Consider the following 14,776-nt stretch of genomic DNA (forward strand, 5'->3'; position numbering starts at 1 on the left):
CCTCCTCTGTGTTTTCCTTTACAGACAAGGTCTCAGGTAGCTCTAGCTAGCCTGGAACTTTCTGTAGCCAAGGCTAGCCTTGAACTCCTTCCTGCTCCTTAAACCTCCAGCCATCAAGCGTCTTTCTTTTTGCTGTAGTTTATTAATTTTACCATTTGTGTGTTGTAGGAGGGCCCACCTGTGCCACAGGAGGACAACCTTATAGGATCAAACAGCAAGTATGCGCAACCACAGAGCTGGCTCGCTAGCTGCCTGTCTTTTTTCTAAACTGTACTGATTTATGCTGTGAGCTCACTTTATTGCCTCAATAAAGCTCTAATTATGCAGACAAAAAGGCTAAAAATTAAAAGCAAAATGAACTACTCACTAGCAGTCAGACCTGGTGACTTAGGTAGATCCATCTGTAATTAAGCCTAACTTCTAACTCCTGAGGCCCCACCCAAATGGCCAGTCTCAGAGAGGGAAAAAATAGTGGGCTGCTGTCTTCACCTCTGTTCAGGTTGGATCCCAAAGAAAAGGTCTAGGAAGCTAACTTCGGCTAAAAACAAAGAAAAAACAAAACCCCCACATTTTTCTCCCTCTGCTCTTTCCATCTTCCCCGCTCTCCGCCTCCCATCCGTTCACTGTCCTTTTTTTTATTGTGTTATGTGCATTGGTGTTTTGCCGGCATGCATGTCTCTGTGAGGGTGCTGGATCCCCTGGAACTGCAGTTACAAACATTGGTGGGCAGCCATGCGGGTGCTGGGAATTGAACCAGGGTCCTCTGGACTAGCAGTCAGTGCTCTTAGCCAGCAAGCCATCTCTCCAGCCCCTTAAATTTTTATTTTTATTTTTTTTATTTTTTATTTATTTTTTTTTACATAGTAGCAGCCATGGCAGGGCTGGAGCTCATGGTGTAGACCAATGTGTTTCAGAAGTGCTGGAATTAAAGGTCTGAGTCGCCTTTTAAATGTTGCGCACGCCTTTAATCCCAGCACTTGGGAGGCAGAAGCAGGCGGATTTCTGAGTTCGAGGCCAGCCTGGTCTACAGAGTGAGTTCCAGGACAGCCAGGACTACACAGAGAAACCCTGTCTCGATAAATAAATAAATAAATAAATAAATAAATAAATAAATAAATAAATAGTCTGAGTAAAATAAATAAATGAATAAATAAAAGGTCTGGCCCGGTTCTTTTTTTTTTTTTTTTTTTTTAATTTCTTGAATCAGTTCTGGCCTGGTAAATATCCTTATCTGTATCGGGGTGCCTTCTTGTTTCCTCAAGAACTGGGGAAGATCCTGACTTGGCCCTCAGGAAACAAATATGGAAACTAAGGCTTCAAAGTGCCACGTTCACTACTCATTTTGTAGACAGAACGCGTTTGTTTCTGCTCTCACTGACTCCCGGATAACAGCAGGGTAACCCTAGATAATACCCAGGGAGTGGCAGGTCCCCTGAGCCACCGTCTCCGCAAACACGGATTCCGATGGGGTCAACCCAAACGCGGAAACGGATGACTGACAAGTTGGAACACTTTCTCTCTGACCCTATTGGACAAATATCATTTAGCCACGCCTCCATCAGTGGGAGTCAGTGGGCGTGGTTTGGGATTCCCTTAGGGTAAAGTGCTGCATGTCCTTGGGCAAAGAGGGGAGGTGACTCGAGCTGCTGAGGACGCAAAATGAGGGCCTTACGTAAGGTGAGGCCCCTCTACGGGCTGTGTGGGGGTGGAGGGGACCCCACAACCCACATGCCTACCCTAAAGATGCCAGGATCCGGAGTCTTGGAACAGGTGCACCCTTCAGATTCTGGGACTTCCTCCCAGACAGCAGTATCCTTACTATGGTCCAGAACTCTGGGTTTAAACCTCCGTTTACCCGAGTCCCCCTTAACATTCCAGCCTTAATAACAACTCTCATGGAACTTCCAAACCAGTCTTGCCATCCCTGGAACCCGATTTTCTCTTATTAATCCAGCCCCCTCCTTCAGTCCCGAAACACCTATTTCACATTCTCAACACTGGAGTCTCCGGGATCCTCTCACAGCCTGCAGAGCTCCAAGCTGTAGCATCTGGGCACCGATTCCCCATCCCCATTTTTTTTTTTTTTTTTTTTTTGACACAGCCCCATGTCGCTCAGGCTGGCCTCTAACTTGCTATACAGATGAAGATGAGTATGTCCTTGACCTCCCGATTCTCCTGCCACCACCTCCCAACTGTAATATATGTGTGACACCTCCCCTCGTTTTCTAAATGCTTACCAAGTAGCCCAGGCTGGCCCCAACTCCTGCTTTCCTCTTGAATGCTGGGCCTCCACTAGTCTCTTCTTGAACCCCCATCCCCACCGCAATACACACACTCTCACTGGTGACTACCTTGCCTAGCTGTTCACCAGAAACATAGTCCCCATATCCTGATCAAAGTGGGACCCACATGAGGGCAGATCTCCAGGTGCTACCATCTCCTATTCCTCCAGGTCTCCCAGGCTCTGGTCCGGTCTTTTAGCTTATCTCCCAGGAGCCACTTAGAAAACCGTGTGGCAGAGAAGCAGAAGCTCTTCCAGGTAGGTGGGACAGTCTCTGGACCCATTGAGGGGTGGGGATGGCTGGGCAGGTGGAGGTCTGTGCAAGAGCCGGCAACCCTGTTCTCATCCCTCAAACTCAGGCCGACAATGACCTCCCAGTACACTTGAAGGGCGGAGGAATGGACAACATCCTGTACAGACTGACAATGACCCTGACGCTGGGGGGTGAGTGCAGGGCCCACTGGCTTGCTCCGGTTGTAGGAACAGCCAGGATCATGTTGGTTGGTGCTTCAGAAGGGGTGGGTCCTAAGCTGACAAGGTCTGAGGACCCACTAGTGCTCAGGAAAGGAGCAATGGGTTACCTAGAGCCCCGAGAAAGCCAGGCTAGACATCAGTAATGCCCACCCCAGCCTAGAACAAGCTCCTGACCTGGTCCAAATCCGAGCCAGTGGAAGTGGGGATCCCCATGAGGAATCCAGTTTGGGAGGAAGATGACAGCTGATTAAGACCTGCAGTCCCTGAGGAGCTGGGGGAACCTAAGGAGGGGCTTTTAGAGGCCTTGCAGGAGGTCGAGAGGGAATTAGGGTCTCATTTGATATCCAACCCCTCCTTCCTAGGCACTGCATACTCTTTATACTGCTTGGGCTGGGCGTCCTTCCCCCACAAGAAGTGATACCAAGAAGCTCAGAGGACTTTGACAACTGTCAATAAATATGAGAACCCAACCCAGCCGATGTGTGATGTGTCTGTGTCCTAACCCACCTTCCCACAGTCTGGGCTGGCTTCTCAGTGGAGAGCAAGTTACCCCAGATCTTGGTCCCTGATGCTGGACCAGCACTGTCCGTAGGACAATCTGCCTTATAGGTGCCTGCGGGGGTGGAGGGGTCAGGGTGGAGGACCTCAGGTGGTGATGGAAATGGAGCAAGGGTGTTATAATCTGAATGGAACCCCCTCCCCTTGCAGAGGCCCAATGGGGAGGAAAGGCGAGAGGCTAGTTCCAGGGCAGTCAGGGCTGTATTACAGACAGACTCTGTGGCAAAAAGGAGAGATGCTGACCATGACCTGTTAACTGAGGGAGAACAAAGAATGGTGCCAAGACTGAAGCTTGCTGGTGATAGATCTGAGTGGAAGAGCACAGAATCCACAGAGAATGAGTGTGAGTGTGTGTGAGGGGGTGAGTGTGTGAGCATGTGTGAGTGCATGTAGTGTGTGTGTATATCTGTGAAAGTGTATGGTATGTGTGTGTGGTGACTGTGTGTGGTATCTGAGTGTGTGCGAGAGACAGTGTGTGTGAGTGTGTCATGTGTGAGTGTGGTGAATGTGTGTCATGTGTTTTTCTGTGTGTGACTATGTGGTGTTGGGGGGGTGTGTGTGAGTGTGAGAGTGTATGGTGTGTGTGAGGTGTGAATGTGTGTGTGTGAGAGAGAGAATGTATGGTGTGTGTATGTGTGAGTGGTATTGGGGGTGTATATGTGAGTGTAAGTGTATGATGGGTATGGGATATGGTGAGAGAGAGAGAGAGAGAGAGAGAGAGAGAGAGAGAGAGAGAGAATGAGAATATAAGGGGTGTGTGTGAGAGAAAGAAAGAGAGAAAATGTATGGTGTGTGGGTGGGTGTGAGAACATGCACGTGTGTGAAAGCCCCAGGTTCCAATCAGTGAATCAGTTGGAGGACCTGAAAGACTGAAGATGGGAGAGCTACACGCATGACACATGACCCCAAGGGACAGAGGGTCACTGAGCTCTCTTAACAGCTTGGGAAGCTGCAAGTGGATCTCTGGGGATTCTGAGTCCCATTCTCAGCCTGCATGGGATCCAGGTGAAGCCTCACAAAACCCGCCTAAGCCTCAACTTGGAACCGAGTCTGAGAAAAAAAGATAAAGAGCAGAAAACACACAGATCCAGCCCCAGTGATCGGCGCCCCAGACCACCCGTGGGGCTGGAGACACGGGACTTTGCTGCCACTGCAGAGGATGGGGAATCCGTTCCCAGCACCCCAGTGGTGGCTCATGACCCCCACTATCTCCAGTCCCAGAAGGTGGCACATATGTATATACATATGTATATACATGCACATTCTACACACACACATTAAATAAATAACCAAGTTACTCTATAGAACTGATGTTCTCTCCTGCCTGGACTCCACGTCACCTCTCAGCCCTCAGAGTCCAAAGGAAGCAGCAAGTGGAGAGAGTTTATTTCCTCCCGGGCCTGACAGCTGTGCAGGGGGAGCACAGGGCAGGCATAGGCACTAGGGTGTGTGGACCTGCCCTGGCCTGGAGTTCATTTGGCTACCTGGGAGGTAACTGTGTGAGTGTGTAACAGGGCGTGTAGGGTCAGGTGCAATCCTCCCAGAACTAAGACAGGGCCCTTAGGACATGGAAGTGACAGGAGTGCTAGGCTTGGCACACAGACAGGATGGAGGTAACAGAGGGTGTGGATTGGGTGTGCTGGGGTGCGGTGACCTTTCAGCAGAGCAAGCTAGCTCATCTCAGAGCCAGAGGTAACTCAGGGTACGGTACGGCAAGCTGGGGCATGTTGAGCTCTGGCTTCTGACTGGGAAGCTGGGTAGCAGAACAGGGAGAAGAAAGGCCTCTGGGTAGCAGAACATGACCATGAAAATGTGGCTGCAGTCAGGGTCAGGGTTCAGGGTGGCTCCAGAGTGAGCTGGGGGGGCAGGTCTGCGACTCTCACTCAGGAGTACATAGTCAGCTGCAGCCACTGGAAGAGGAAAGCACAGATGAGCAAAGGACCCGGAAGAACCAGACACCTCACCCAGGGCCTGCTGGGCACGGTAAGGGCTGGACCTCACAGCTGGGCACCACCCACAAGAGAAGCCCGCTCACCTCCTGGATGTTCACTTGGATCTGCCCGGTGCCATTTTTGTCAAGAGATTTGAAAGCACCTGGAGGAGAAAGGGAGGGAGGGCTCAGATGCTTCTCGAATGATAATATAATTATTCCCCTTTTGCTGTTGTTTTATTCTGCTTTGTTTTTAGACAAGGTCTCGCTTTGGTTGGCCTCAAACTTATGGAGAGCTCCCTGCTTCTGCCTCCAGAGTGCTGGGATCAAAGGCACGGAGCACCCTGACTGGCTATAGGATAATGTTGTTGCTGATGACGACAGTTAGCGCTCCACAGAGCTTCAAAGGCATGTGGTGGTGACACACACTTGTAATCCCAGCATGAGGTGGGTTATGGTAGGAAGAGCTTGAGTTCAATATTTCTCTTAGCTACATGTGGGAGTTCAAGGCTAGTCAGGCTACACAAGACTCTTAATAATAATAGGAGAAGAAAGAGGAGGAAGAAGAGGAGAAAGAGGAGGAGGAGGAGAAGAAAGTTAAATCAATAACATGTCTGATTCTGTGAGCATGTGGCAATTTTTAATGAGGCACAGAATTCAGGTATTATAACACAATGACAGTGTATTTACCCATTATGCTTGAGGCACAGGGTTCAATCCCTGACACCTCAATAAGAAAACAGACAAAGTGATATGGCATGTTGCAGGTCACACGACAAGACAGGACAGAAAACTGAGTGGAACCCAGGCCCATCCTCCCTGACACCTATGTTAGTTACATCCTTTCCAGTTGTAACCCAGAACAGGCCCCTAAAAGGAGATCACTTGCCAATCTTGGCCTTAGATCCTAGTGTGGTCCCCACTCCTGCCCTGGAACTTGAATTCATGCCTTCCATCCCACATCCAAACCAAGCCAGAGTTGCCCACACTACGTCTGTTCCTTCCCACACCAAGGCTGAGTCACCTTCAGGTGGCCACATACAGTGTCCTTGGTACCACTGATGCTCCAGCCACCATAGGTGAGAGGACATTTCTCCTTAACTTTCTTAGCCTACTGCCTCTATCTCCTGCATGCTGGATTACAGGTCCGTTGTATTCGGATCAATGAGTGCCTGGTCGCAAACCCAGGGCTTCATGTATGGGAGGCAAGCACTCTCCCAACTAAGCTAGATGCTAGCCCTTTTAATTAAGTAACTAATGAACTAATCTTGGTTTGAGATGTAGTCAAGGGTGACCTTGAACTCCTGATCATCCTGTGGCCTCAGCTTCCTAAGTGCTGGGATCACAGGTGTGCACCACCACCTTCCACTTCTGTTTTCACTCCTAATTCGGTCTTCCCTCGGCTGCCAAATCAAAGGAGCTTCGTAAGCCACGGCTGACTCTGCCCTCCCTCACCTAGACCCTGTTGTCGAGGCTCTACAATGCCCACCATTGTCTGAGCACCACTGAACTTGGTATCCATGGCACTGCACAGCACAGCACGCCCCTGACCATCACCCCTGTTTCTTCTCATTGCTCAATTAAGTTCTCAGGCAAACACAGGGTCAAATTCTGACTTTCTAACCTCCTGGCTGAGTAGCCACTAGGAGCAAATGCTTTAACAATAGTTCCCATTTTGAGGTAGTCTTAGGACTCTTACATCAATCCTAACAAAAGTCTCACCTCAGAGTCAAAAGTTCAGGGCCGGGCAGTGGTGGCGCATGTCTTTAATCCCAGCACTTGGGAGGCAGAAGCAGGCGGATTTCTGAGTTCGAGGCCAGCCTGGTCTACAGAGTGAGTTCCAGGACAGCCAGGGCTACACAGAGGAACCCCGTCTCGGGGGGGAAAAAAAAAAAAAGTTCAAGGTCACCCTCAGCTACAAATCAAGTCTCAAGTCAACCTGAACTACATGAAAACCTGTTTCAAAAACCCAGGCAAGAAGGAGCTGGAGAGATGGCTCAGAGGTTATGAAGGAGCTGGAGAGACGGCTCAGAGGTTATAAAGGAGCTGGAGAGACGGCTCAAAGGTTATGAGCACCTACTGCTCTGGCAGAGGATCCTGGGTCCGATTCCCAGTATTCACAGGGCAGCTCACAACCCTCTGTAACTCCAGTTCCCAGAGTTCTGATACCCTTTGGCATCAGACAGGCATTTGGTGCACAGATACCCATGCCATGCAAGCAAACACTCATATACATAAAATATATGTTATAAATAAATAAGGAGAAAGCTAGCCTAGACATAGTAGCACATACCTTTAACCTTAGCATGAGAGAGGGAGGGAGGGAGGGAAGGAGGGAGGGAGAGAGGAGAAGAAGAGAGAGAGAGAGAGAGAGAGAGAGAGGAGACAGAGAGAGAATAATTCCTCCTGAAGTTGTCCTCTGAGCTCCACATGTAAATACAACTTTCATTAATAAATAAACCTTAAACAGAACAACAGAAGCACCACCTCTTTCCTCTCTTCCATGTTCTCTCTCTCCATTCATTCCTCATCCTCCATGTCTCAGTTCACATGTCCTTCCTCCAAGTAGCCCTCCTCATTCCCCAGACTATGTCAGATTCCCTCCTTGATCTAAACCTCCTCCTGGGCTTCCCTTCAAAACCCAGAGAGCTCTCACTACCTTGCAGAGGATCCTGGGTTCAGTTCCCAGTATCCACATGGCCATACAAGTATCTTACCCATACAAGTCCCAGCTGTCCCTGCCTGGTGAGCCCAGCATTGCTCACATTAAGCTCAGATTTAGAGGAACCCTTGGCCAACGAAGGGTAGCAAATCCCTTCCCTTGCAGAGATCTAGAGCATCACTCACGGAACATGGCATCCATCCTGACCAAGCAGCTGATGAAGTTATCGAAATCCATGTTCCCACTCTCATCTGCGTAGCGACGGATGATCATTTGGTAAAGATGGTCATTCAGGTGAAATCCTGAAGAAAAAAAAAAGGTTCAGTCTCAGGACGCCAGTGCATAGGCCATCTCAATCTCCCTGCCCATCATAGCCCTGCCAACCCACCTGCTGCCTCAAAGGCTCCTGGGAGTTCATGGCTACCAATGGTCCCTGACCGGTCAGCATCAAAGCGTTTGTATATAGCCTAAGGATAGAGAAGACATCAGTCGGCCCAAGTATCATGTAGCATGGGGACTCCATGGCTTGGGGTTCCAGATCCTGGGAGTTTCAGAGGCTGTCACTTACCTGCCACTTTTTAATGTTGTTCCAGAGGTACTTGAACTCCTCAAAGCCCAGCTTGCCTGTGGTGTCACTCTAGCAAGAGGTTGTTAAGAACAAAGTGACAAAACACAGTGTGTGTGTATCTGTATGTGTGTGTGTAAATGCCAAAATGTTAACTTTTCTCTCTCCCTTCCTTCCTTCCTTCCTTCCTTCCTTCCTTCCTTCCTTCCTTCCTTCCTTCCTTCCTTCCTTTCTTGGCTTTTTGTTTGTTTGTTTGAAGACAAGGTTTCTCTGTGCAGCTCTGGGATGTCCTGGAACTCACTCTGTAGACCAGGCTGGTCTCCAACGCAGAGATCCGCCTGCCTCTGCCTCCTAAGTGCTGGGATTCACCATAATGCTAACTTTAAAAAATAAAATAAGTTTGGAAGGCTGGATAGTCACGAGCACTTACTGTTCTCACAAAGAACTTGGGTTTGTTTCCTACAAATCGTGCACCCACAGCCACCTGGCATTCCGTCTTCAGGGGGCCCACTGTCCTTAGGCCTCTGAGAACACATGTACATGAATAAAAGTAAAATAAGCATGGTAGCACATGCCTATAACTCTAGCACTTGAGAGGAAGACCAGGAATTTGGCTACACACTGACTTCAAGGCCAGCCTAGGCCTCCTGAGACCCATCTCAAGAATCCAAAAATACAGTACAATGAAATAAAATAAATTGCGTGATTTTATTACACGCACACACCATGCATGTGCACGTGTACATGCAAGCACACACACATAGTGTGATAACTAAACCTAGATGCTTTTACTGTATGCACTGGGTACATGACAATAAACCTGGGATTCTGGGCTAACAGACAGATCACATTCAACACTATAGGAGAGTCACCTGAGGTGTGCTTTTGTTTGTTTGTTTGTTTGTTTGTTTGTTTAACAAAAGGTTTGGGCTGGGTATGTTGGCACACATGTTTAATCCCAATCTTAAAAATTAATCAGGAGGCAAAGGCAAGCAGACTCCTGTGAGTTCCAGACCAGCTTGGTCCACACGGTGCAGGGAGGCCAGCCAGGTTACAGAGTGAATTCCATGGAAACCTGGTCTCAAGAAATCAGTCAATCAATATTGTTTAAAAGTAACTACAGAAGCCGGGCAGTGGTGGCGCACGCCTTTAATCCCAGCACTTGGGAGGCAGAGGCATGCGGATTTCTGAGTTCGGGGCCAGCCTGCTCTACAGAGTGAGTTCCAGGACAGCCAAGGCTACACAGAGAAACCCTGTCTCGAAAAAACAAAAAAACCAAAAAAAAAAAAAAAAAAAAAAAAAAAAAAAACAACTACAGAAATACAAGAAGCTTAGATTCTCAAACGGAAACTCCCAAGTCCAAATTCCTACCCCGCCATGTATTCTCCAAATGACCGTTTCTGCCTCGACTAGCCCCGAGATTAGCTTCCAAGATCAGATATTCAAGTCAGGTGAATTCTGGGTGGTTTGGCCAGAGACAAAACTATTGTCTCTGATCATGTTTCCCACCTATTATATTGTCTTATCTAGCAAGGTATCTGTGAAGGTTGGCTCCACTAATCTAGGTAAAGTCCCAGCTGTGGTGGCTAATATTAGTTACTGTCATGTAGGTAGGCCTGTGTCCTCAGATATGAAGGCTTCATTCACCTTGGCTCACCCAAGACATTCCCCAGACTGGCCCCAAAAGGATACATCCATAACAGCCACCATGCTCCGACAAGTGTCAATGCCAAAACCATCAGTTTTCAGATCCGGGTCTGAGGGGGGAACAGGTTGAACGTCAGAGGCCAGAGATCAGCCCAGCCCGTAGGCCTCTAAACCTTCACCACGCCCTGACCCTGGTCACTCACGTCGGGTCACGACCTTGTTGAGGATATTCATGAGTTCTGTGGCACTGACCTCCATGTCCTGGTGGCAGAAGTTAAGTACAGTTCAAGGAAGATGGAAAGGGGTCTGGATACCATAAAACGGGATGAGAACTTCCGGGTTGTCACAGTCAAGTGACACAGTCAAGCGGCCACACAGGATACTTACGTCTCCAGCAAGCTGGACAAAAAGTTTCCTGAACTGACGGACCTCCTCACTCTCGTTGGCCTCAATATTAGAGTAATGGCTACGTGGGGGCTGCAGAGAGAGGCGATCTCAGAACAGATATGGAGAAACATGTCTCTCTCCTCATACCCAAGTGTCCCATGGAAAAATAAGAAAGGACTGGGCAGTTTGAGGGCCAGGGAACCTGAAGTGAGTGTAACAAGTAGCGTGGCTGAGACCCAGGGCTTAGCCTAGAGGCCCCTCAAAAAGGACATTCTTAATGGCAGAGGGATTTCCCAGGGAAGGAAGGGGAACCTTATACATAGGAATGGAAAAATGATGCGGGCAACAGGCCTGGGGAGGAAGGGTCTCTAGGGCCACTTACCGGGGGCTCCGGGTTGTACTGCGCAGCAGCCTCGCTGAGGGGAGACAAGGGTGAGTTAGCGCATGGGGGCAGAGCTCCCAACGGGCGGCAGAACGGTCAGACGGTCAGTCAACCCCTCAAACTCCAGCTCTCCTCTTCCTTAAGGGGTCCCTCCTCCCCTTGTCTATCTCGTTGTCCTCACCTGGTCCAATCATCAACAGCACGGTGCGGCCCCTCCTCTCCCTCCATCAGGCCAACCCCTCCCACCTCCCAAGGGCCCACCCCACGGAAGAATCCACCAATCACAATGTCAGAAGCATCTTCGCCCCAATCAAAATCCCGAAATCCCACCGAATTTAACAGGGCCCGCCCCTTGAAGAACTCACTTCATAAGGGGGGGGGTCCGTCAGTACCAGCTTCCCTAGGCCTCATTTTCCTCTGGTCGAGTCCTTACCCAGAGTCTTACTCCATCGCACCTTTTGCTCTACCTCTCCCGCCCCCATCAGCCCCTACTCCTCCCAGAGGTCACTGCCTGGATCACCAAAGCTAATTAGGTGCCAGCCGCCAGCTCTAACTCCAGCAAGGATTTTTACCCACTAAACCAATCAGCCCCCGACCCCACACAACATTTCTTCTTTGGGGGCTCTGATCTCTCCTAAAACAGCAAGCTCCACCTCTATTAAATCTTAACTATGGAGCACCCTCAGATCCACTGGCTACGCCCCCAGTGAAGGCTGGATACAGTCCTATAGAATCGTATCTTCCCCAAGCACAGAAGAGGTCCTCCCCACCCCCATGAAACTGCATCCTATTTGTTGACCCACAGAAGCAGGCTAACTAAACCTGTTACTAAAAAGTGACACCAGCCTCGTTAGGATCCCCTTAGGGCCAGTTTTCCAGTCTAGATCAGCCCGGCCTAATTAGAATTCCCAGATCGGAGTCTTAAGTGAGTTTATTACTTGGCCCGCCCCGCCCCTTCAGGCCCCGCCTTACCTGATGGCGCTAATGACTCCACCCAGGATGCGCATGGCAGTTCCACCGCCTCCGCCACCTCCTCCCAGTCCCATGCCGCCGCCGCCGCCACCGCCGCCGCCAGCAGCTCCGCTGATCAGGCCTCCGAGCACATTCCCCAGGCCCCCGCCCAGACCCCCGCCTCCCCCACCGCCACCGCCACCCTTCAAGAACGAATTCACCAAGAACATGATTGCAGCTGAGTCCTGTAAAGAAAAAGGGGTGGGTCAGGTAGTCGCCTTGCCAGGAGCCCAGCCCTTCCCGCAAAGGAAAAAAAAAAAAAGCAAGCATTTCCGGCAACTAGATTGGGGATGAAACAGAGGCCTCGGGATGGGGGCAGAGCCTCAGGCTAGGGGTCTGGACAGGTGGGAGGAAGGTGCGAAACTTCCTAGGGTCTAGAAGGTACCCTGACCCAGGTTTGACTGCATATATAAGCATCTTGAGGACAGGGGTGGAGCTCAATTGTAATCCCAGAAATTGGGAGGCTGAGGCTGGAAGATCAGTTCAAGGCCAGCCTCGGCTACAGCCTGCCTGGATTAACCCTGTCTTGAGGCAGCGGGAAAACGGGATTCTCCAAACTGTGTAAGGTGTACCGGATGTGTCTCAGATCCAGGCCTTCCAGAACTGAGCTCAGGGTAGGGGTAACGAGCAGGTAGGGCACCCAGGGCTGAGTCCAGGAAGTTCCTAATGTGGATTAGGTCATTCAGGTACTCTCGACAGAGGGACTACATTGTCACTACGGGATCTGTGGGCTCCGGCCTAAAATTATGGCTGTGTGCCCCGAAGATCCTGGATAACGGAGTTCTTCCCACCGCAAATGGGAACCAAGTTCTCGGATCGTGGTTCTAGACGCCCCAAATTTATGAGTGCCTCTCTGATCTTTGGGCTTATATTTTTGATCGTGAGATCCGGGATGGCAAGGAGTGCTCTGGAGGGGATGACCAGCGTGTGACAGGCCCGGAAGTTCGGATCTGAGAACACGGGTCCTAGGACCCCCAAGGGCTACGACTTTGGGGTCTCGCCAGATCTGAGGACTGCGGATCCCGGGTCTGCGGGGTGCAGGGGTGCTGGACTGGAGTGTCCCGTCTCACTTACGGATCCGGCGGTCCGCGGTCTTGCTCGCCTGCTGCCGGGCCTCCCGCTGTGTCCGGTTCGGGAGGGCGGGGCCGGTGACTCAGGCAGCTACTCCGGGTTAGACCCTGCCTGCCACCCAGCCTCTGTCCGCGCGGTCCTAGAGCCTCCATTCCAGACTGCGCCTGCGCGGGAGGCCCCGCCCCACGTAGCGGGTTGTGTTTGCGAGTCTCTGCCTTGCTCATTCCTCCCCATACACACACTACTGGATATTCAACCCTGTCCAAATTTAATAGCTATGCGTAGGATATACTATTCTAACTGGAGCCTCCAAGAACTAGATCCAGGCTACCCTACCGGGTCACCGTGGCCGTATACAGTTGCAAAAAGGACTTCAGTTGTTATTGTCATTCATTCATTCATTCATTCATTCATTCATTGTGCACTTTGAGGCAGAGGTTTGTTAAACATCCTAAGTTGACCTAAAGCCCTGTCAAAACTCGAACTCGAAGCAATCCTCCTGCTTCTGCTTCCCAAATGCTAATCTACATCTTTAGTTTACCACGAGTTTGTGCCTCCCACCTAGGTCTCTTTTTGACTTCTAGTCTGGCTGTCTGGCCACTCCCTGCGGACTATATAAACCTCAGTTTGAGTCTTTATTGCTCATCCCTAAAACAGTGACCTGGTGTCTCTGAGTAATGATTTCCTCATTTGTAAGGAGGGAGCATAGCCAGGCGTGATGACACACCTGTAACACTAGCACGTGGAGGTGAGGGCAGGAGGCCATTCTCAGTACATACAGAGTTTGTACCAACTTGGGCTACATGGGACCCTAGAGGACGTTAGACATGGGTTCCCCCGGGTAAGCCCCTATCAGAATTAAGTGATAAATATATAGTAAATGGCAGTTCTTCTGTCAGTCCTATGTCACCGTATTGTTCCTCAGCTTGGAGCTCACCTGGGCCCCTTAGCTCATTTACTCTTCTCATCCTTAAGCAATATCGACAAATAACTGCCAGTTCTATGTACTCTGCACTTGTTGTGTGTCCTCATGGCAGGCCTGTGTGTAGATGCTACTATTGTCCCCATTGTGCATACAAGTAAACTGAGGTTAAACAACCAGTCTGCCTTACCTGTTCAAAGAATCTCCAATGACTTAATATGATAACCAGTCAAATAACAAGATCTCAAAAGACAAGACTGTAATTGCACTAATGCCACCCAAGGGCTTGCTGGGACCAGGCCAGGTCACTGCTGCTCAAGCCTGTGTGTGTGTGTGGGGGGGGGGGGAAGCTCTGAAAGGCGGGATCACAGAGGGTGGCGACCCAGGTCTCAGCCTTGGCGGATAAATCATTTGGTGATGACTAATGTGTTTCCCTCCCTGCCACACTGAGCAGTCTGACCTCAGGCTCACCTCTCTGGCATGAGGCCTGTCCTCTGCCTACAAATACTCCTGTGTTTGGATTTGACCGTCTGTGTCCTCCGCTTTGGATGGGGGCTCAGGCTCTCTCATTTGGGAAGACCTCTTTGTCTTCACATCCACCAAAGGCTTGGTGAGGCTGCCAGCTGCACGCCCTCAGACAAACAGGAAGTGTGATGACACATGCCCAGGGCTCAGAAGACTAAGACAGGTGAGCTACACCACGGGGCCCGATCTCAAAACAACAATTTTAAAATGCTTTAGGAAGCCTATCATGGTGGCATATGCCTTTGATCCCAGCACTCTGGGGGCAGAGGCAGGCAGAACTTTGGATCTGAGGCCAACTTAGTCTACACAGTGAGTTTCAGAGGACAGACAGGACCTTGTCTCAAACAACAAACAAACAAAA

At 50.2% G+C, this 14,776-nt stretch overlaps 2 protein-coding genes across 2 annotated transcripts; one reads left to right on the top strand and one right to left on the bottom strand.

Annotated features, from left to right (window-relative positions):
• The first annotated feature begins 1,557 nt into the window (after window positions 1-1,557).
• Cox7a1 (cytochrome c oxidase subunit 7A1) lies at window positions 1,558-3,229 on the top strand. Its single transcript, XM_034498901.2, has 4 exons — window positions 1,558-1,677; window positions 2,453-2,539; window positions 2,641-2,725; window positions 3,118-3,229. The coding sequence occupies exons 1-4, from the start codon at window positions 1,660-1,662 to the stop codon at window positions 3,171-3,173; spliced, it is 246 nt and encodes an 81-aa protein (XP_034354792.1). The 5' UTR covers window positions 1,558-1,659; the 3' UTR covers window positions 3,174-3,229.
• Window positions 3,230-4,669: 1,440 nt separating this feature from the next.
• Window positions 4,670-13,128, bottom strand: Capns1 (calpain small subunit 1). The gene is made up of 11 exons (XM_034516388.2): window positions 12,972-13,128; window positions 11,859-12,082; window positions 10,887-10,920; window positions 10,505-10,594; window positions 10,321-10,378; window positions 10,163-10,227; window positions 8,474-8,542; window positions 8,294-8,372; window positions 8,091-8,207; window positions 5,349-5,407; window positions 4,670-5,223 (listed from the first exon to the last, which is right to left on the bottom strand). Exons 2-11 carry the CDS (start codon window positions 12,065-12,067, stop codon window positions 5,197-5,199), a joined length of 807 nt encoding a protein of 268 aa, XP_034372279.1. The 5' UTR covers window positions 12,068-12,082; window positions 12,972-13,128; the 3' UTR covers window positions 4,670-5,196.
• Between the last annotated feature and the right edge of the window lie 1,648 nt (window positions 13,129-14,776).

The sequence above is a fragment of the Arvicanthis niloticus genome, chromosome 1, assembly GCF_011762505.2.
Source record: "Arvicanthis niloticus isolate mArvNil1 chromosome 1, mArvNil1.pat.X, whole genome shotgun sequence".
Classification (NCBI taxonomy): Eukaryota; Metazoa; Chordata; class Mammalia; order Rodentia; family Muridae; genus Arvicanthis; species Arvicanthis niloticus.